Raw genomic sequence first — 22,386 nt, forward strand, 5'->3', positions numbered from 1 at the left:
CTGTAAATAAATGAGTCCAGTGATTGACATCATGAGCATATGCAATAGGGATACGATGACATGCATCCACCAAGTCAGAGAGCCTGTTCTGATCCCATGCCTCTTTGTGAACACCCATGCAAATCCATGTACATAGATACAGCTCGAGCGGTAGGGTTGTATAATGTATAATTTTTATTTCTAAAACAACTGTGAATGCTGCAATCTGACTGTTCAAACAGTTGTCAATGCATGAAGAATGCTTGTTACTTTATGGTCCTATACAATGGCATATGTCTTACTGGAATGAAGCAATGTGAATCCACTTGTTTCTACATGTCCTGTTTATGTTGCAGGCAGTCTTCACAAAGATGTCTTAACTAAAACAAATCTTAGCAACTTACCACTGCCATAAGAGCTAGGCTTGAAGCTATCTCAAACCTATCGCAATGCCTTTCTTAGGACACAAATTATATCTAAGTGAGCTCTTTTGCGAAAGAGGTGAAAAAGCTTTGAACTGGGAGCGGGGTGTTCCAATGACGTCATTGGTTCTGTTCCAGATGGAAATTCATGTATACAATTAGATAGATTTTCCTCATGTTATTATGTACAATTGATCAGTGAAAGATATTATTGTAAGCTGTTGTCCTGTGTAAATAGATATAGCAAGCATTGAAGACTAAAATATAGAACTTGAAAGGAAGATGTTCTCAGAACCCATATCGCAAATACGTCCTAAGTAGGTAGTAACTTTGCAATAATATATACAGGGACACCAATTTTGCAACTTTCTTTTATTTCGTTTTGAGAAAACACTTGCAACTTGCATTGTCCGAAATGATTTGAAAACAAAGCTTCGACGATAGGTATGCACTGCTTAACCTTAGAAAAGAACTATGTTCAACTTGTCTAAGTGTTGCACAGTGCAACCATTTAACTGGTAGGTTTTGACTAATTATTTTAGATTCCAAAATCACAGTTGGACACTGCCAGTTAATTATTTGCAGACAAATGCAATTAAAGAGCAACCTGTTATCATAAACAAGCATGAATCTAATGGTGTTGGCCATGCTTACTAAAGTTTCAGCCTCATGCCTTGCTCAGTGACTGAGTTTTAGACACTATGCCAGTTGATTAATTATTTGCAGCAATATACTGATTTTATTTAACATAGCATTGTAAATTTTACATTAAATTGTATATTGATATTCTTATATCTCCCACTAAGCATTTCTTCCACCTTCTTTCGATCCTTTTGTGGAAACGTGCTTGAATAAAGTTTCAAGCATCACCATGGCAACCATCCGAGCTAATAGGTCTAAGGAATGCACTTGGTGTACCAGAATAATGAACCTATCATTGTGTTACCCTATATTGCTTTAGGTTCCTGACAACCTTGGGTAAACTAAATAACCAGCTCATCTTCTAAACCTAGGTTTTGAAGTGGTTCTTTTCCAAACCTAAGTTTTGAATGGGTCACTTCTAAACCTGCTTTGAGGTTTCACATTTCAGTTGTAATACCAAGGTTTTAAAATTGACGTTTTATAAACTGGCCTCTTGATATGAACACAACGTTCATTTTTGATAGCCATAATGCGAATTGAACCTATATTATCCTATATTTATACAAGACTGGACCACCTGTGCCCCCAAGTAGATAAGAGAAAAAAATTAAAAATAAAGTTAGTTTTCTTGAAGTAACATGACATAAGCTCAGTCCAGGAGATCAAACAATGCAGTCATTTTACAACTCATGGACATGTACTCTACACACACACACACACTGTTTGAAATTATGCATGAAAACCGAGAAGGGGTCTTTGTCATGAACCATATGAGTAATTAATTATTGCTTAATGCTGCATCAGCAATCTTGCAGCTATTCACGGTGCATAACCGTAATGTTAAAAGTTAAGCCTCATGGGTCTTTTCCTTAGAAGACCTCAAAGACCCCAGGACCCTCTTAACAGTGCACATTACTTTTCCCAACAAATGGTCCATGTCACTCCCAAGAAACAAATGCACTCGTCCTGAATGGCCCTATTCTTGACATCCAGTGATTTCTCCATCCATGTTTTCTGCTGAAGCATATATGTAATCCGAGGTACAAAAGAAAAGAGAAAGTCAAACATCATTCAAAGCTTTATTGCTAAGGAATGAGACCATGTTTATAAAAAAAAAACAGTTTAACAATTACGTGGAAAGGTCCCTCCGGAAGTATGATGTTGATAGGTCAATGGCAAGCGTTTCATCTACAAGTTATACGCAGTCTATGTACAGATCAATATATACACAACCAGGATATACACAGGGCAAAGACATTGTAGCTGCCAAGAGGACCAATGAGAAAGATGGCAGGTTCAAGGAATCATAACGTCTCCACAAGATGTCAAACTTAGCATCTGAAATAAAAAACTTTACAGACATACCTTCAATTGTTCATATTCTTTGTCCATTTTCTTATTAAATTAAACAAAGATATCAATTTCAATTTTTGAACATTCTGACATACTAGCATGCAGCAATGCATGTAATATTTATTGAAATGGTATCATTGGTGACCAGACAACTGGTAGTAGTGCACCTGTGATGCTGGTTATAGATACTGCACCTTGTAAACAAGCTGAGAGCAGGCCTAGGGAGCAGCTCAACACACTACAAGCAAGCTGGCCAGGCTAAATGCTGAGTCAACTGCTGGCTACCAGGCTACCAGCCTACCGCTAAGATTGCAGCAACACATAACAGAGGAAAATTACAGCAATTACATTCAATATGGTTGTTACATAAATTCCTTCATTTAAAAAAAAAATGTTTTCAAATATTGACATTTTGACACAAAATATATTAATAATAACCCAATTTGATAAACTTAATGATTTAACAATAACCATATTTTGAAGTTTCACACTGGAATTCATTGGAATGTAACTGCGATATGATTGCTATGTCTTACTTGATGTAATGTACAATAAACGTGAGTCGTCTACACAGGAAAAATGAAAGTGACATTGCACGATGCAGGATACACAATGGTTAACATGGTATTAATGTACAAGTAAAAAATGATTTTGCCATCCCACCGGCTAACACCTTTCGCACGTGTAAGGAAGTATAAAATAAATAACTTTTTATATACACGGAGGGTATACAGTTAACCAGGATGGCAGTTCATATAAAACAACATGTCATATAAAATTCACTTAAAAGTGACTAAACATGTAAACAATATGACAACAACTCAAGCATTTGGTTGTCCTCTACATACACCAACCAATACAAGACGCATACACAATATCATAAAATCATTAAAGACATCAAATGAAATAATTTTGCATAAAACATATATGGCTAGTGAGGAACTACCATAACAACCTGAATTTATACAAAAGAAATACACAGAAACACAACTTATGTGAGCATAAATTTTACTGGAACAGTAATTTAGTATGAAAGGTACATATCAACTCTAATGCAACACAAATTAAACAAAGTTAAGGAATGAACTACTCATACATCATTATTATCTAAATAATATCGTCGCAGTCAGACTGGTGACCACAAACCTCTGCCACCAAAACAATGTTAGCTATGAGATAAGAATGACATAACAGGCAAATTCCAAAGCATATAAAATTTGAACATTCTTATTGTTTTTACAAAAGCAAAGGAAACTCTCGACATGATTTTAACAAATTTTGACCGATAATTGGCATAGATTGCTTGGATGACTACAACAGATGGTTTGAGTCAACGTAAGTGCACTTTTCGTCCATTACACTGCCACATCCACATCAATCAACTCAAATGATAAATGGACATATTTCAAAGCGCATTTGTTCAAGAATGCGGCATGTTGGAATGATATATATTAAAACATGCTTAGTACACTCCGTGATGTATGGTGGAACTTGACACCATTCAGTCACTGACCATATGTAGACACATTTGTATACAACATGTTCACCTGACACAACCATGAGGTGTCAACACTCAGGACATAAATGTATAGTATTGAAGTGACACAAACAAAATCTAAAAAAAACCCAGCATCTTTGAGTGGAATGGGAACTCTTTAAACAAGTCAAACTGGAATACTGATAACTCGAAATCTCACAAAATTTAACAAATCCAACGAAAGATCTTTGTGGACTATCGGGAATGTTCAGATTACATTGCCAATCAACATACCCATGTGTAATGCCCCGAACTGCACAAATATACAGATGATATAAAAATATACTTTGTTCCCACAAAAATAGCTTTTATGGTTTCGAAATCAACATTTCATTTCTTTAAAGAGGTTAAATTTTCGTTAAACATGTAATGTGATGATTCCATGCAAGTAATCTGTCCTACTTCCGCTGATTATTGTTTGAAGATCTAGTACACCAGAGCACCATATGAATATCCCCTCCTTACCAGGTACTGAGTGAGGTATTCTCTTCACTAGAACAGTACTACTCCAAAAACTTCCAACAAGGGGCTCATCAAGTTAATACTACATTCAGTTGGAGCTAAAAGTTTACACAATATAATAACATCACCTACAGTGTATTATTTCACACAAATTAGATTCAATTCTAATTTGAACAGTATTTTAGTTATATTACGGCATGTCAGCTTAACGTGTGAAGAAAGTAAGTCCAAATTGATTCATATCATTACCGTTTACTTTGGTAAGCATTGACATGGTGCAGACACACCAGGGGTCATAATTAGGGTGAATCTGGGATTTGAACCCACGAGCAGGGAATGCTCAATGCAAAGGGATGCAACTCTGTAAATTGCCCCCACACAGAAAACATAACAGTTTTACCTTTCATTTGACATGAGATCATGTATTGTAGTCATAACTATCTTTGAATGATATAAGGGTGTGTAAAATGTCTTGATTACTGCAAGACAATACCACAGGAAATGAAAGATTCTTGTGCACATTTTATGTTGTGAAATAAACACAAGAAAAATTGACTACAGTTATGAATATCATATTTTACCCTGCTGTGTTAAATCTTCCCTTAACTCTCTTAGTAACCATCTTCTCAATAACCATCAAACTCTATTTTGGAGGATATGGTCCTGATGCAAGCTGATAGGTTTGCAGCACAGGTGTACACTGGGAGACTAGAAAAAGAACTGTAGCCAATACTTAATTTTATCTCTGCAACCATGGTTACAGAGGTTAACAATACACTCCTAATATCTCTTCACAAAAGAAAGTCCATCTTTAGCAAACATAAAAAAGGAAAGAAATCTTCACTCCTTTTTCTTCAAAGTGAATGCTGAAAACAGTCCAAGATGTGCGTAGGGAGCACATAGAGGACTGCTGGGCCTACAGGCACTGATCAGGCTAGCTTGCCCTATTTGCTATAGTATCTGCATAAATGCTTCATGCTGCCTGCTGCTTCAAAGAAAGGTCAACCAAACTGGTACTCTCAATAAATCCAAATTATTAGCTTATTGATAAAAAAAAACAATGTTATCGTCTTTCATTTATCAATGCGAAATTGTAATTTGATTAAAAAATAAACACATTTACCAATACTTCATAAAAGCTGTTTTTTGGCCATATACACCTCTCTTGGGCTCACAAGATAGCACTCACACTGATGTTTGATCTGTATCAAGAACACAACTGCCCTTTTTTTGTCAACACAATTAATATCAAGCCCGCAAAATCCAATGGTATGTCAGACCTCCACCCACTAAATCTGGGACTCAGTGGCGTTGTGGTTTAGAGGCATTGGGCTCTGTGTCACATCTGGTGTTTTGTTTTTGGAAGTGTATTGTCCAATAAATGATCCATCTTCGTTAAACTTGGTATCAAATTCACCTCCCTCGTACTCCATAAGTGACTCGTCATCATCCCCCATGTCCATGTCATCATTATAGTCAAAGTTGGGGTTCAGGCCGCCAGGCTTCTTATTGGGGAAGTCATCGTCACCACTGAAGAGAAAATGAATCATTCTTTTATTAATTCCTAAGCATGTACCTTTGTTTACTTCATGAGTTTTTTTCTTATTCTGCAGATATTGAAACTGATTAAAAAAGTTCCTTTTACAAAATTACAGAATACTATGACCAAACTGTAGTGAAACATTTCTCCAACTCATTTCACTTGAAACAGTATTGAAGATGCTACCAATATTGGCACAATGATCTCATATCAGCACTCTGCTTGTCTCAAAATGCAGATAACTGCAGATCCAAAACTGGTCTCCACAGGAGTTATCTCTTGGATGAGATCAAGCGATCTCTCCCAGGAGAAATTGCATCACAATGCTTTGCAGACCATTGTGATGTCATCGGTTACCATCATGTTACAATCAAATGACATCAATAGTCTCTCTCTCCTACTGAAGCTGGTCAGCAGTGCTTTTTACACTTAAGATACTGCTTATTACTGTTTACAAACAAAGAGTTGGAAGAATAATGTTGGATGATAAATAGAATCTCACCCTTGTGTCGTAGGTAGGACACTCGTCATAGATATCATTTATATCAACAGATATCAGTAGGTTGAGATCAAGCAATCTTGTACAAAGGGATCTTAGCGCAAAAGAGATCGTAACTCCCATACTTTAACATAGGCTTATGATCATTTAAGCCCTAAGGTTGTTTTGTACAACAGCACCCTGGGAGATATCGCTGCAATGACATTTGAAGGCCATGGCAATGAACTTTGCCTCTTAATTTTAAACTTTTATCGTGTGTGTGATATTAAAAGAAACTTGGGTCAGATTCTCTATGAACCTATTATTGTTTTATTAGAAAAAGGTTTCACCGTAGTTACCAAGCAAATTTGTCTATGGAACTGAGACATACATGAATATGGGTTCAAGTGGTCTTGTAATCATTATGGAGTAGTCTTCAAACCTTCTTGTAACCTGCTACAGTTATGAACAATTGATTTAAGTTGCATGAAGGAATATACACTGGAAAAAAGAAGTGACTTACGGGGCACGAGACAAGTCGTGGAAGCCGCTGTCAGCAAGTTCTTTCTCTGGGTCAATATCATTAGCTCTTTCTTTCTTGTCCACTAAAACAGAACAAATGTTACCATCAGATCACAGACACTTAAAAAAAAATATTAATGAGCATTTATTGGGCATATCACTAGTGAGTGAATGGAGGCTGGTTCCATTGCAGTCAACAATATGAAAGCTGAAGAATTTATACAGGGAGCAAAGGATACAATAGTATGAACATTTATCCACTACTAATCTGATCAACTGACAATAAAATGCAGAGACGAAATGGTCTCAGCCTTACTCCAATCCCTCTCACACCCATTACCCCTAAACTGACTGCCCTACAATGTCACACAATTACATCACAATCTCATAGAATATTATTGTCATACACATCTTAGAATGTAAGGAGTTGACCCCTAGAAAATATGGCCCAAAACATAACTTTACAGAGCTATATCATGACCCTGTAAATACATCTTAGCCAGGCAAACCAGTGGTTGACAGAATGAGCAATGATCTATGGTGAGTGAGTGAGTGAGTATAGTTTTACGCCGCTTTTAGCAATATTCCAGCAATATCACGGCGGGGGACACCAGAAATGGGCTTCACACATTGTACCCATGTCGGGAATCGAACCCGGGCCTTCGTCGTGACGAGCGAACGCTTTAACCACTAGGCTACCCGACCGCCCCGCAATGATCTATGCCTTTGGGGCACAATTACACACAATCATCCAGGACACAAACTGTAACACCTATCCCCATTTTGGGTTTGCTCACATATTCCCAAGGGAAGAATCTTGGACTCCTTCCTGCTGTTTGTGCAAAGACTGATAGTGATTTGGTATTGTGGAAGGTTTACTCACATGGGTAGGTACCCTCCTGTCGCTTCCTGTTACAGATGATGGTGATGAGGACGATGACGATGATAAGGATGATGAGTGCGACGATGAGGGCAATCCACCACAGATCCATGCCTGCAGCTACTGCTGGAGCAGGAACTGGAATACAAACACAGTATTAGAGTGCTTCAATAAATCCTGCATATAGACAGCACCATCAGGCCCTTTCTTGACAGTATCTATCTGACATCTTGAAATAATAACTTATACATACTAAACATATACCAAGGTTTAGCTCATCAGTTGTCTGCAAAATAATGGCTTAAGAATGACAACACAACTTAACAGCTAAAAACTTCAATTTTCAGTCACACTTATTTGTAGGATTAAGTATCTGAGACTACTTCAGAAAAAAGGCTCATGTAAATAAGTGTGAAATTTGTATATTCTGTAATCATAAAAAGCCGTAATTGAAATATCTTTTTTAACACATTGATGAAGTCATAACCTTTTAATCATGGCAAGTCTTGAAATCATTTGCACCCTAATATACTGTGTCTTGCAACTTAGATCAATGGTATGTGTCAATATCAAACCATGACAATATTCTTGTCTAGGGCAAATTAACCTCAGGATCCTGAAGTCACTTCTAAAGCATTAGCCATATTTATCTGACATCAAAAGAAACGATCATGTTTTTTAAAATTATTATTTTTAAAAAAGGGGAAATATGTTGCAAAATCCACACTTTTCTGTCTAAGAAACAGTTGGAATGAAAGACTAAGAAGAGAAAAGGACGAAACTTTGTGAATGTGAACAAATGTCACATGACATGTCAAGAATTTCCCTTAGAAATTGAAAGTGTGAATACTTAACAAGTCATCTATTTCTTTTCAATGAGTGTTAAGTGTTTGAATATATATTTTGAAATTGTTATTCCAGTATTAAATTCCCCCCTGCAACCACAAACCAGATATCTCCAATTCAACTGCTAAATTCTTGTTTATTACTTTGTTAATATTCCCTTGCCTTGTTAAAACAAAGTTTCCATGCACAAGTTTTAATAATTCATATATGGTTTAGCATTCACTAACAAGGCAACAAGGATCTGATGTCTAGCTTTGGAAATTTTAACAGGAAAGTGTTCATATTGATTTAGTGTGTTCTGTTTATACAGTTTTGGAACATACAAGTTGACAGCAAACTATTAAAAACCAGAGATTATTTAAATAAAGGACAAGGGTCTATCCTGTAAAACCATATCTATCCTAAAGCCATCCTTTGAAACTGTTCATTGGGAAAAGAATGCAATAACACGTGACCAATTCAGGACATGTTGCATACCATGAGAACGAAGTCTACAGTATAATACAAAATACTTTAGAGATTACTGGCCCCCTCATGCCTCTTAGCATCTTTTTCACTTGATGTTGGTGTTACTATATGGATTATTATTAGCTCTGCTGCTTCTACTTGACTCTGGACTAGTGGCTAACGTCAAAGACAGATATTTCATTCTGTTTTTTTCAAATCACAAGCATGGGATACTGAACTGTTTACTGTTTATCACAAATATTTCTAAGATGTACCCAATGGAAATCTTGGGGTCAGAATAAGGTCCCAGTATCCCATGCTTGTCTATAAAACATGACAAAAGACAATTTGACTCAGTGAAAGGTAGAAGTTTAGAATGTAACCTTAACGAAAGATAGATGCCAGTGAACGTCTACATATACACAGAAACTAGAAACCAAATTTTTAAATCATTGGCTGTGCTTTTAACTGAGATACTTGTGTACACATGATAGCAAAACTTAAGTCACTCACCATTATTTTCATAATTCAAGAAAAAAGATTTTGAATGAAAGGTTCAAACATGTTTAAAACATTGACCATGCATCATGCTTTCCCAATACAATATGCAATAGATTGCAATGAACATATCTTGAAGGTTCATTTCTCAGTGTTGATCATGCCTTGCAGAAACCAAGCACAAGACTGTATAGCTGGTATCAGCCTTTGATAAGGTCATCCCCAGGTACAACAGTTACAATCTGAGCTAAATTTTGGAGCATGTTGGCAGTTGTGGTTATTTTTACATATGATGGATGAACTGACATTTGTTTGGTAAAGTTGGGCTTCAAAGGAACTCAGTTGATAAGAGCTTTTAATCACTGACTAACTAAATGCAATTTGCTTGTGTCTTTGTGTATGCGTGTGCATGAGCATGTGTGTATGTCTTTGTGTGTATGTCTTTGTGTGCTGTTTGTGTGCATGTGTGTGTGCGTGTGTGTGCATGGTGTGTGTGTGCAAATGTGTGTGTGCAAATGTGTGTGAGTGTGTATCTGAGAGAAAGATATATGTATTACTTACCTATAACAGGAAGCTCTGTAACAATAACTTCAATGGCAACAGTGCTGCTGTCAAAGGCATGGTACAGGTCTCTGTAGTATGTTCCATTTATCTTGTCATATTCCTCATCACTCAGATCAGTTGTGTTGATGTACGCTGATTTTGATGTTTCATTGTATATAACATGTGGAGGAGGAGACATCTCATATGTGTTGTTGCCAAACCGCCATCGATACCTCAGAACAAAACCAGGATCCGTCTTGCCAGTCACAGTCAAATTGACAATATCGCCTTTCGTAATTTCTTGCTTGAGTTGAGGCTCTGACAGTATGACAATTGGTTCTGAAAAAAAAAGTACATTCAATTTCTCAGTATGACCAGCACAACAACTAAAACATCACCAGCACACCATATCCACCAGCTTAACTACAAGAAGTACTTATCGTCTAACATCAGCAAGTTAGCAGAACAACTTAATATTTGCTGTCACTCCCACAACACCATATCCATAAGCACAACAAGGGATGCAGGCTTTTTAGAAACAAAATCAGAGTGATCAGGTTATTCAAACCCACAATCATAGGTTTCTGGCAAGACTAAGGGATGCAACTCTGCATAGCACATTGCAGCACCTTGAGACAACTTGGACATCTGTGCCCTTTAAGAATGATGACGTATGTGTGCATACAAACACAAGAATAGTTTATGACGACAAATATTTCAGATGATGTTAAATACTTACCAATTACATTGAGGCAGGCATCACCAAATTCGTATCCAACGTTGTTACTAACATTACACTGGAAGCACATGATATCGGTTTCCTTGTTTAAATTCATCACTGTTAATACCTTTGCATTATCACTGAATTCAAACTTTACGCTATCTGAAAACAAGACAAAACAACAAAAGTTCATTAATGCAAATATCTTACAACCGTGACACATCCGCTCTCATATCTAAAGTATGTGACTGGGATAGATTAAGATATGATCATATGATGGATAGTGTTAAAGATGCAATAACCAATCTGATCATCTCAATCCAATGAATATGCAAATTAGGTAACCTAGCAGGAACTACATTATCACTATCCCTTGCCATGGGGCACATTAGAGTTTTGTTTGTTCATATAGTAGAGAAAATAAACTATTAAAAAAAGAGTCCTATAAGCCTTAAGAAGAGATTTGCAATTGGGTCACTTTATGTCATCAGAAGAAATTATCAAATGTGAAATTAATACACACAAAAACCCTTCTCTGGAAAAAATAATATGTGACACTAATTCTCAAACTCAGTCTTGATAAGTATCTCCTAGAAAAGCTAACTTCAGCAGTTTCTGAGAAAACTTGTCCCCATTATAGACACGAGGCACGTCGTAAATAACATGGATTAAGGGCCGTAAGTGTGTACGCTCAAAATCTAAAACATGCAGCAAGGGACGTAACTCTGGAAAAAAAGACTTTACCAATTTTCAAACACAGTCTTGAGTATGGCTCATTGAAAAAAAGGCTTATACTTGGCTCCTAAAATATTCATGTTAGGAACAACTTGGCCCCCTGGTCAAAAAACAAACTCAGATGGCTGTTGGAACCAACAATCAATGAAACTGCAGTGTTCCACATTAAACAGTCCTTTGAATCTTCTGAAACTTATAAACAGAGGTTAATAAAAAGGACCTCTTGACTTCCAAGCCTAATTTCGAACACTGACAATCAGAATTGGAATATATGGCACTGAACATGTGCCCATCATGTATAAACAACTCACTTTGAACTGGCATTGGGTTTCCATTTCTGAACCATACAGGAGGATTAAGTTCCGTTTCTCCAATTGCTGGTCTAGCCTTGCACGTAAAAACAGCATTCTTCTTTTCTGGGATAGTCTGGGAACTCAGTGCCTCAATCCAGATAGGGCCAGCTGAAAAAAGTAAGCATGATTTGACGCTGCTTTTAACAATCTTCAAGCAAAATCATGGCGGGAGCCACCAGAAATCAAACAATAGTTACCGTTATATATAATGCTGAGAATACTACCTCTATTACGCCATACATTCCTGTTTTTGCTGTAACCATGCTATTAAATCTTTAGATTTTTCAAAAGACTTAAGGTTGTCTGTTGAAAAATACAAAAATAATTGGCTAGATGGCATTATATCGGATACGTTCCGCCATTTTGGTAAGGGGAGTGTGCAATCTCATTAAATTCAGATCCTAGTTCTCACTATCGCTAAACAAAGATCTGAGGACATCCCATTTTCTCATCATGCAACCTCGAAAAAATTAACAGAGGGTATCATAGCTGTCAACCCCTGGATGTCTAAATGAATGAGAAGCCAGGGTTCAGGGTCTGCAAGCCCTGCTGGGTCCAGGGCTAAGCCCCCACTGGCAAAAACTGGTTTACAAGGATTTTTAAGACCATTTTAATGGCCTTAGAGAGCACGTATTCTGAAAATTTTTATTTTTGTCTACATTTTATATGAATGCGTGAGAATTTCCCAACCTTGCGTGTGAGCGTGACATAAGTGATAAATGCTTGAGAGTGACGCGAGATGCGTGAGAGTTGACAGGTATGGGGTATTCCGAACGACAGTTGCGTTTTTTTATTTTATCCATTCAATCTAGGCCATCTATAAGCCATTCCAGAATGTTCTTTTTATCAGTTTTAATTTTTTATATCGAGAATACAGCAAAATATGTTTCGAAGCGCAGTCGTCAGTTTGAAACTTGTGTCGCAAAGCTCGAAAAAGGTGCCTTCTGATTGGCTGATGTCGATTGCTTGTCAGTCATTTCATTGGTCGGTCAAAGTTCGTGAAAGGTCGTTCTGACGTGACCCGTTATGGGATGTCCTCAGATCTTTGTTTAGCGGTACCGAAAACTAAGATCTGATTTTAATAAGATTGGGGGAGTGTGTGAGCTCCTTGCTTGAGGTTTTGAAATTTTTCAGATTCAATTTTTAGCTGTCTCGCTAAATTAACAAGGGGCTTGGTGGGGGGGTGTCCGAAGTAGACTGTGGATTAGTGGGCTTCAACTTATGGAGTCTACCACAGCCCCTCAAATCAACTTCTTCTTCTTCTTCTTCTTCTTCTTCTTCTTATTATTATTATTATTATTATTATTATTATTATTATTATTATTATTATTATTATTATATACAACAGGTATCCAGGTACTAGTATCTGCTCAAATGCGGTTTTATTTGTTCCACGACCAGTGGATACGTTCGCATTCCAGTTATCATTCTCAACTACCTGGGGAGTATACAACCCAAGCTGCCTCACATACCGGGTACCCATTGGCTGCTGGGTGAACAGAGGCACATTTGAACTAAGCCACTTGCCCAGGGTGACACCAAAAGTTTTGACACTTGTGTTTCGGGTGTATGTACGAATTTGTGTTTTGACCATCTTGTCATCTACCATGGATGGGAACAGTAAACAGAATAACTCTGGATTGGATAGAGTAACCACTAGCATGTCAACTGCAACAAGGATCAAGTCAAACAACAGTACTTGGGATGAGATAACAAGGTTATCAATATGCCCTAAACTTCAAAATAAGAGTGGGTGAATGTTGGTTTATGCCACATTGAGCAATCATTTTCATATCCCATCTATATCACAACATTCTGTAAATAATCAACTCAGAGCTAGGCACACTGCCCATAAGAAGATATGTCAATATATCTTATGTTTTCTATGCTTGAGCAGTGTTTACAGCTTGGGTGTATATTACAAGACTCTCACTGTTACAAAACCAGTTTACTTTGGCTGGGATAAAGGGTAGGTAGCGATTGGGGATGCTGGACGGGACGTAAGCAAATCTTAGGGAGTCCTGACATTGACACTAAGTTAACTCTTCACTTACAAGTAACGTCCAGAAAGATGGATGTTTCGCCGCTTCCAACACTGTTAGATCCTTTACATGTGTACATGCCTTCATCCTCCTCAACCAGGTTCTTAATCACTAGCTTGCGATTATCGGAGTCAGCCACAAATTCAAACTTGTCATTTTCGGTAATTAGATTATTAGATTTGTCACTCCATGTGACACTTGGCAGTGGGCTGAAAGTAAATTGTTTAAACACAAATGAAATGACAGAACTTTCAAGATATTCAGCAACAATCTGCAACATCTATATAGTTGCTCCTATAAAGGCCAGGTTTTCTTAAAATTGTGAAACAAAACAAAACAAGAGTCATCCGAAGATGACATATCCCCCCGATGTGGCATGTTGGTAAACTGTGTGTACCTTCAAAATGTATTTAGATTAGCAGGGAAATCTGGCCAAAACCAGAAATATAATGAAGGTTATTAAATATTGGTTCAAGTAGCTCACTTTCTGATGATCTCATGAAATTGTAATAACAATAACATCGCAGATTCGCATATGAATAGCGCTGTAGTAGCCTCATGACACAAAGGCATAAAGAGAATGTACTAGGTTATGTAGCTCACATCATATATAGCATATGATATCAGTAAATAGTACACCTTAGAATTATATGTCAGGGGCTACAAATTAAAAAGATTAAAATCTATAAATAACAAAGTGCACTACTAGTGAAAATGATTGATATGTGCATAAAGTTTGGTGAATCTCTGTCGCATGGTTTAGAAGCTATGCTCCAGACGAGGACATTACCCTAAGTTCATCAATTTTCAATTTAAATTGAAAAAAGAAAAAAAAAAGAAAAAATCTGTTAGCAAAGGCACCACCACATAACCTACTTGATAGGCGTAAAACCTCTTGCGAAGCTAGGTTGTACGGTTTAGAAAATATACTCTGGACAAATTTCCTAAGTTCATCATATTTCCATGGAAACGACAAAAATAAAATATTCTAAAAATCTCTAAATAGCAAAAGGCACTACTACTGAGCCTGATTGGTAAGTGTACCAAGTTTTGTGAAGCTAGGTTGTACGGTTTAGGAAATATGCTCCGGACAAGAGCACTACCTTCAAATTTCCTAAGTTCATCATATTTCCATGGAAATGACAAAAATAAAAAATTCTAAAAATCTCTAAATAGCAAAAGGCACTACTACTGAGCCTGATTGGTAAGTGTACCAAGTTTTGGGAAGCTAGGTTGTACAGTTTAGGAAATATGATCCGGACAAACAATGATTACAGACGGACAGAGGGACAGACAGACAGACGGACATACTGATGGCTATATCACCCCATCATTATGTGTCGGGGGGGATAAAAATAAAAGGCAGTGTTTTTATTCCATTAACAAGAAATAAGTAAAATGTTAAAAAAATGGAATCATTTACTGTCATTATCAATATAAACTAATTATTCAAATACCATAAATAAGACCTGTTTAAAATATAACTTAAAAACTCCCACCCCCTTTTCTTAGTTTCATACCAACATAACATTAAGGAAATAAAAAAATACATATGAAATTGGAAGAACTATTTACTGTTTTTTAACCTACAGACCTGGATTGTTTTGCAAAAATAAATGTATGTGGAAAGTACAAAGTGATGCAGGTCTGGACATCATAATACACAAGAAGAATGTCAACAATGCACATACTTGCCACTGAAGACACATTCAAGTTCAGCATCTTGTGTTCTCAGAAATTTGGCAGGATTTGTGTGGAACTGCGATGTCGCTTTCACCTGTGGAACAGCTAAAACAAGAGAAAACAAGAACATGACATTATGATTATCTACAACAGCAGCTTGATATAGATAATCACACAACAGGCTGAAACACTGTTCATTGAGTTTGGCCCTCACTATATGAAGGTTCATACTTCAATGAACTCAAGGATTAATTGAATGTCCCATCTGTCTACTGGAAAAATCTATGGTAAACTTTTCTAGCTTTGCATGTTGTTCGATTAAAAATGATGTTTGTATCTATTGACATGACTGTATATCAGGTATATGCTTGCCATTCCGCAAGTTCTATTTGTAAAACTTTGCCAAAAAACATGCACAGATGTTTACTTAAGAAATGATTTTCATATTGTGTTTGTTTATATGAACGCCTTGAACAGTGCAAGTTAAAATCATGTAAACGCTGGAACTTGCAATATCAATAGCATGGGTTATATCATCAACTTTTTCACCTTGATTGTGTGTGTTTGTTACTAAACACCACATTCAGCAATATTCCAGCTATATGACAGCGGTCTGTAAAAAATCCAGCCCCGAACCATACGATCCGGTCATTGATATTGTGAACAACCATCCACGACATTGGATTACGATGACAGACAATCAACCAAGTCACGGAGCCTGATCACTCGATCAATTTGGCCACCTGTTACGAGAGGTTGCTGGGGATCTATTCTGACCCAAAATCCTCGCAGGGACTTTCAGCATGAAATCTGGTGGTTGAAACACTCACGATTGGAAGGAGTCACTTCTAATTGCTTCTCACTACCAAGCTTGATAATATCCATTCTGCTGTTAAACATGCCACACTTGTAACTCTGGTCATCTATCTTGTCTTCTTTCAACACATACATAAAATGCAGGGAACCTTAAACAAATAAAAAATAAGCATTATCACAAGTCATAACTAATCTGCAATATTTTAAATTGAAAAAGCTTTGCACAATTCTGAAGCTATACACTGATACATCACAAAACATTGTTCTCTGAGATCTAAACTATTTTCATATATTTAATTTTTTTCATTGTTATATCTCTTATATAACAGGGTTCTGACATTGTGCACATACACTTCCCCTGAAATGTATGTTTATTTGTTTGTTTGTTGTTTAACGCCGCACTCAGCAATATTCAAGCTATATGTTGGTCTGCAAATAACTGAGACTGACCAAGACAATCCAGTAACTGACATCATGAGCATCGATGTATGATACGATCAATGATGATACACATCAACCAAGTCAGTGAGCCTGACCACCCAATCCTAAGCATGGACTGCTGAAGTTCAATATTAAGCCAGGATCTTCATGGGTCCATTCCCCTGAGAGGTTAGGAACATGTAAAGAGGCCACATACCTTTGTCATCGGTGTATATCCGACCAGAATTTTTCACATCTCCCTTAGTGTCATCTCCAGACACATGGTACCAGGTATATTGAGCTTTTGGAACAGATTCGGGCTGATTATCACACGTAAGCTTCAGGTAACTGCCCTCTGTGACAGGCACATTCTTAAAAGCACTGTCTGGCCACTGATTTTCCATCACTGAAAACCAAAAATGGGAATAGTATTTAGTAATATCACGGTGTGTCAGTGTCAAGGTAACTCAATGAGGCCACATTTATCTATTTGCATCAGACATATTGTCAGGTTCCATAGAAAATTATCAATGCGAGAATGATAAGGCATATACAAAAGAATTGAGACCAATGTAGCAGAATAACTGTATATATATGAACATATGAGTTATGCTCAAGAAACAAAATGGGACAGAAAGACAGGAAGATCTGTAGTGAACTATCTCCTGATAAATTATATCTTACTTTTCAGTGAATAGAGATAAATGGAAGTCTATTTTGTCTGTGTTTATCAGGTAAGAAATTCTAAGAATACAAAATATTTTTCTGTTCCCTTGAACTGCAAGCTGACAAATGAAAGTTTTGCATTAACATCAAAGAATAAAAATTCATTGTGAACTAGTGGTGGATATTGGCCTGACTTTTGTATTGCAATTTATTGCAATGATTCATGTATTGCAATATGTGTCACAATAGATTGCAAGTGTTTTTGCATCTGTAATTTGTTATGAACCTAAAAATATTAATAATAACCCAAATGACTTGAAGCTATTTTGGGGGGACCCATACAACAGACACCCCCCCCCCCCCCCCCCCACCCCCGATCACATACTTTGTGTACCCCTCTAACAAGTCTAAATCGGCATGGCTCCTGTGTCCGAAGGCCATGAATACACAATGCACAATGCGATTTAGTGTGGGTTCGAATCCTGGATGGGACGCAATCCAAAAAGTAATAGAATCTGTACTTTATGAAGAAAGTGTTATCCCAAATATAATATTTGTCACATTTGACCACTTTCTAAATGGCATTGTGTGTTCATCTTCATTAGTGTTTCAAATCATGGTATACCAATAATACTGCGCACCTCTATTGTAAACACTTACTGATTAAACGCAGTGTAATGACTGGAGACATAGCAGCTACAATTGTGGAAGGGGCTGCCTCATTCTCAGCAAAACACTGGTAACGTCCTTCCTCTCGCTCTGTGAAACCAGTTATAGTCAAGGTTCCAGTGACTGGATCTGAAGTATAAGCTACTCCCTCTGCAGGCTTACCATCGAACTCCCAGCGGTATCTGCAATTGAAGTTTGAATATACTTGAGTCAACATTCTTGTTTGCATTACCTATAAAAGTAGAATACTCTAGTTAGCTGAGAAAACCCTTCAGCTTGTGAACTATTAACTCATACTCAACAAATGAAACAGTTGTTTATGGGCAATGAAAATATTTGCAACATGAGATAAGAACAATTTAAAGGAATTGTGACATCTCTCATCATGCTACTTTCTGATTGGTGTTTTACAAATTGGTGACAGGCCAATCAGCATTATCAGATATTTACATTTCAATATCATAAACAATACATTTGCATTCATGTTTTTTTCTCAAATCATAATATCAGACTTCTTCTCGAGCTTTAATGACCCAAACACTACTGAATCTGTAAAAGTACTGTAATACATATCATAAGAGTCCTTTGAAATTACATCGGAGGATACAATTTCCATTGTTCCAAAACCTACCTTGGTTTGGGCTCCCCTTCAGCCTCGCAGTATAAATTAAAGGGTGAGTCATCCTGGCCAAGATCAAAACTCTGTGGTGCCTCTGGTTTTATAATTTTTGGTGGTTTATCTGGAACAACAATGTTTACTGTTTGATTTGCAGTGAAAGCTGTGTTGTCAGCAATAGCTGTTCAAACATCTTTGACATACCATATTACCATTTACCAATGACATATATTCAGGGGTAACCGGAGACATGTGCCATACATTATACACATTCAGAGTCCTCATGCTACATGTATTAAATGATTGCTGTCTGCAAATAAAACTAACATTTATGTATTTTAGCATTCACAAATTTTTAAGTAGGAATAAATATGACAATAACTCATTAATTAATAACATTATACTATACTGCTCAAGAGAACTTACAAATCACCCAATTCCTTCATAATAATATGGTTTATTTGTTATGGCATGAAAGATTAATTTTAGCAATATGGAAGAATCAGGTAGTCCTTAACTTCTTTTGAGTAGTATATAAAGCAAATAAGTGAGGTCCATTTGGTAATGTCACCAGGGTCCAACATACATACATTATTCTAGTAGGACCAGAGCCACATGAAATATGGAGACTGGCATTTCAAATTTCCTCAAGCAACTTGAACCATGTTGATTCTAAAATTACTGGTCCTGATCAATGTTGTGTGATATTTGTGCAGCAAACATCCATAATTGTCAAACCCTGTGTTATGTGTGCATAACTGCTGGCATGGCTGTTTCACATGTAAGTATACGTGTTAGATAGAACTGTCAACAGTCAGCATTAAAATTTCTAGAAATGCCTTTTAAGATTAAAGCTCAAATAACTTTAAAGTTAAATTCTGTTTACATTAACCTAAAAAATAAACCAGATGTCAAAAATTTATATCATCTTTGCAACTGCAACGTATATGTAACCTATACAAAAATGCAACAAAAATAAACAACTTAAAAAACCCTAAAAACATCACATATCAAACCTGCATCAAAAGACTTACTTTGAGATTGAGCACTATGTAACACTGCAATCAGCAACAAAGGGCAGATGCATGCCCTTGTTAAGGCCATGTTAGATGGTTTCCTCGGGAGACTTTCCAGGTATCTCAACCGCTATGTGCTCCAACAGCAAGCTAGTTTATCTGCAACAAACAAGGAGTGAACCATGTAGCAGAGTTACAGTGCATGCAGTCCATCACAAGTAAAACAGACATCAACAAAACAGTTCACGAGGACCACGCTGTTCAATCTGGAGCAGGAATGTTCAGCAGTGACCATGCATAACTACTCAGTTTCAACTACATATGAAATATTTTTTACAGGTCACATGAATCACGTGCTGTAGAAAAGGCTTCAAATGATGATACAACAATAATGCAGTACATATTGGCTGCAGGATTTGGACATATTAATGCCATACCAAGAAGTTAGTGTTTTACATCAATGATTTAATTGTGTGCTATCTTCAAGTCTTGTGCATAAGCAATCCATGAGAATTTATCATATAAAATACTTGCAGTAGTGGTCTGTCTCTCAGACCATAGAGAATATAGTAAACAAGAAAACAGTGTTATCACTATCCCCTGCTATGTGTCAGTAGTTTCAAATTAAATAATGGATAGGGTTAGGGTTTGAAAAATTCATAAAAAATGGAAAATTAATAAAAACTTTTTTTCTTTCTTTTGACTGCACCCCTCCATATGACACAGATTATATGTACTAAGTTTGAGATGAATCCACTGAATAGTTTAAGAGAAATCGTGCGGACAAAGTTATCGGATGGACGGACAGATGGACAGACGGAACCTTGGTATAACTATATACCCCCGACCTAAAAGGTCGGGGGTATAAAAATGATTAAATGTGAAATTAATACACAGCATAAGCATTATATATAATTTGAACAAGAAATGTACTTGTGGCCATCTTGTGTGGTTTTTGTAACCATCTTGTTGTGGCAATTCTAGTGTAAAAACTGATCAAGGTTCATGTTAATGTATGGAGTTGGCTGTGTTAGCAGTAAGTTTGGGAGAGAAGTGGTTCCATGTACACCCGGGCCAACTTGACAAAGCAATTGTAGCACTATTGAAACTCCCCTACTTTAACAGACTCAAAACAGTTGTAGCGCTCAGAACACTGTAGGGCTTGGTCCCGGGACAGAGGACTGGGATGTACTATGGTAGTAAATGGATAATTGTTGCTTGGAAACTATTTACTGATAGGTGAATTATGGGATAACTTTTACTTTGCTATATTCAATATAAGCTTCTCGGTCCCCCTACAAAGTTCATAGTTGTATTGTAATGGTGTCGGATACTAAATTAGCAGGACTTAGCATGCACTAAATGTCAGCGTTTTCACAGGCAGTGTGTACAATCAATAGATGGGAAATTTAAGGGGCGCTTCACTACAGAAACAAGCACAATCATACCTGGTTAATACTTAAGAAAACTAAACATCAAAAATATTTCCCAAGAATGAAAATGTAGAAAAATTATATCTGCAAATTCTAAAAAATTATAAGGGGTGTCTTGGGGTCCTTGAGGTCTGGTCCTATCATGCCAGCAGTATTTGATCTGGAGACCCCTTCAATATGTTAACATTAGGGTGTAATATGACAAGGACTCCTTGGCTTTACTACACTGTTTGGAACACTGTATATACATAAGAAATGTAGTGTAAAAATTGTATCTGACATGAAGACCATATTCCAGTCCATAAAACCAAGTTATTTTTATATCTTTGAAGGCAGAAAAAACCTGCATGCCCATGAAAGCCTTCTGCCCAATGCACCTGGATCCACTTGCACAAAGCAACCTTAGCGCTACGACAATCATAACTCTCATATTTTAACATAGTCTTACAAGGGTAGCACTAAGATTGCTTTATGCAAGTGGACCCTGGATGAGTAGAAATTTCTGAATGTCAACAGTGCTTAATACCTGTACCTATTCACTCTTCATTTTATATGCTTTAATCAGCTAAACTATTTCTCTCACTGAACAAATTTATGTTATTTAATCCATAATCTCATCTTTTCTGTGAGACCCCTATGAACATGATGGTGTAAAAGGAAACTGGTCTGTCTAGTTAGTCTCACACTAATACAAGTGGCTGTGTAGCCCTGGCATTTGTGTCTACACAAGTGAGTTCACACTCGAGGATCACTATCATGCAAGAATTTATCACTTATTATAACTCCTGAACAATTTAATAGACTTGCAATACTCAATTCACAATATGACTTTCTTCTCAGAAACAAATAAGGGAAAAAGGTGCCAAAAATTCTCCCTATGTCCCAACAATCTAAAAGCCTTCATTCTCAATATCAATACGGGTTGAAAAACAACCTTCTTAACAAATGACTAAACAAATGTAAAAGAGTCTTTTGTGAACAATTGGGTGGTGGTGTCCTTTCTAAATACTGCACATACAAAATGTGCCCACCGATCAATACTGTGTCCACAGTCTAGTCCACTGGGG

The 22,386-nt window shown here is 36.8% G+C and overlaps 1 protein-coding gene across 6 annotated transcripts in view; it reads right to left on the bottom strand.

Moving 5' to 3' along the window:
- Positions 1-2,108: 2,108 nt before the first annotated feature.
- The window catches only part of LOC124131608 (neuroglian-like), a 66,721-nt gene continuing 46,443 nt past the window's right edge, over positions 2,109-22,386 (bottom strand). For all 6 annotated transcript variants that reach the window (XM_046494984.2, XM_046494978.2, XM_046494980.2 and 3 more), the window contains exons 2-14: positions 19,905-20,045; positions 18,886-18,994; positions 18,246-18,436; positions 17,137-17,325; positions 16,514-16,648; positions 15,692-15,788; positions 14,013-14,209; positions 11,917-12,066; positions 10,889-11,032; positions 10,168-10,488; positions 7,819-7,953; positions 6,937-7,018; positions 2,109-5,925 (exon numbers count right to left, since the gene is read on the bottom strand). In XM_046494984.2, the coding sequence (XP_046350940.1) occupies positions 5,685-5,925; positions 6,937-7,018; positions 7,819-7,953; positions 10,168-10,488; positions 10,889-11,032; positions 11,917-12,066; positions 14,013-14,209; positions 15,692-15,788; positions 16,514-16,648; positions 17,137-17,325; positions 18,246-18,436; positions 18,886-18,994; positions 19,905-19,974 (2,061 nt within the window). In that variant the 5' untranslated portion in view covers positions 19,975-20,045 and the 3' untranslated portion in view covers positions 2,109-5,684. The remainder of the gene's footprint in view (positions 5,926-6,936; positions 7,019-7,818; positions 7,954-10,167; positions 10,489-10,888; positions 11,033-11,916; positions 12,067-14,012; positions 14,210-15,691; positions 15,789-16,513; positions 16,649-17,136; positions 17,326-18,245; positions 18,437-18,885; positions 18,995-19,904; positions 20,046-22,386) is intronic.

This window comes from Haliotis rufescens, unplaced genomic scaffold (assembly GCF_023055435.1).
Source record: "Haliotis rufescens isolate VD_foot unplaced genomic scaffold, xgHalRufe1.0.p SCAF_104, whole genome shotgun sequence".
In the NCBI taxonomy this organism is placed as follows: domain Eukaryota; kingdom Metazoa; phylum Mollusca; class Gastropoda; order Lepetellida; family Haliotidae; genus Haliotis; species Haliotis rufescens.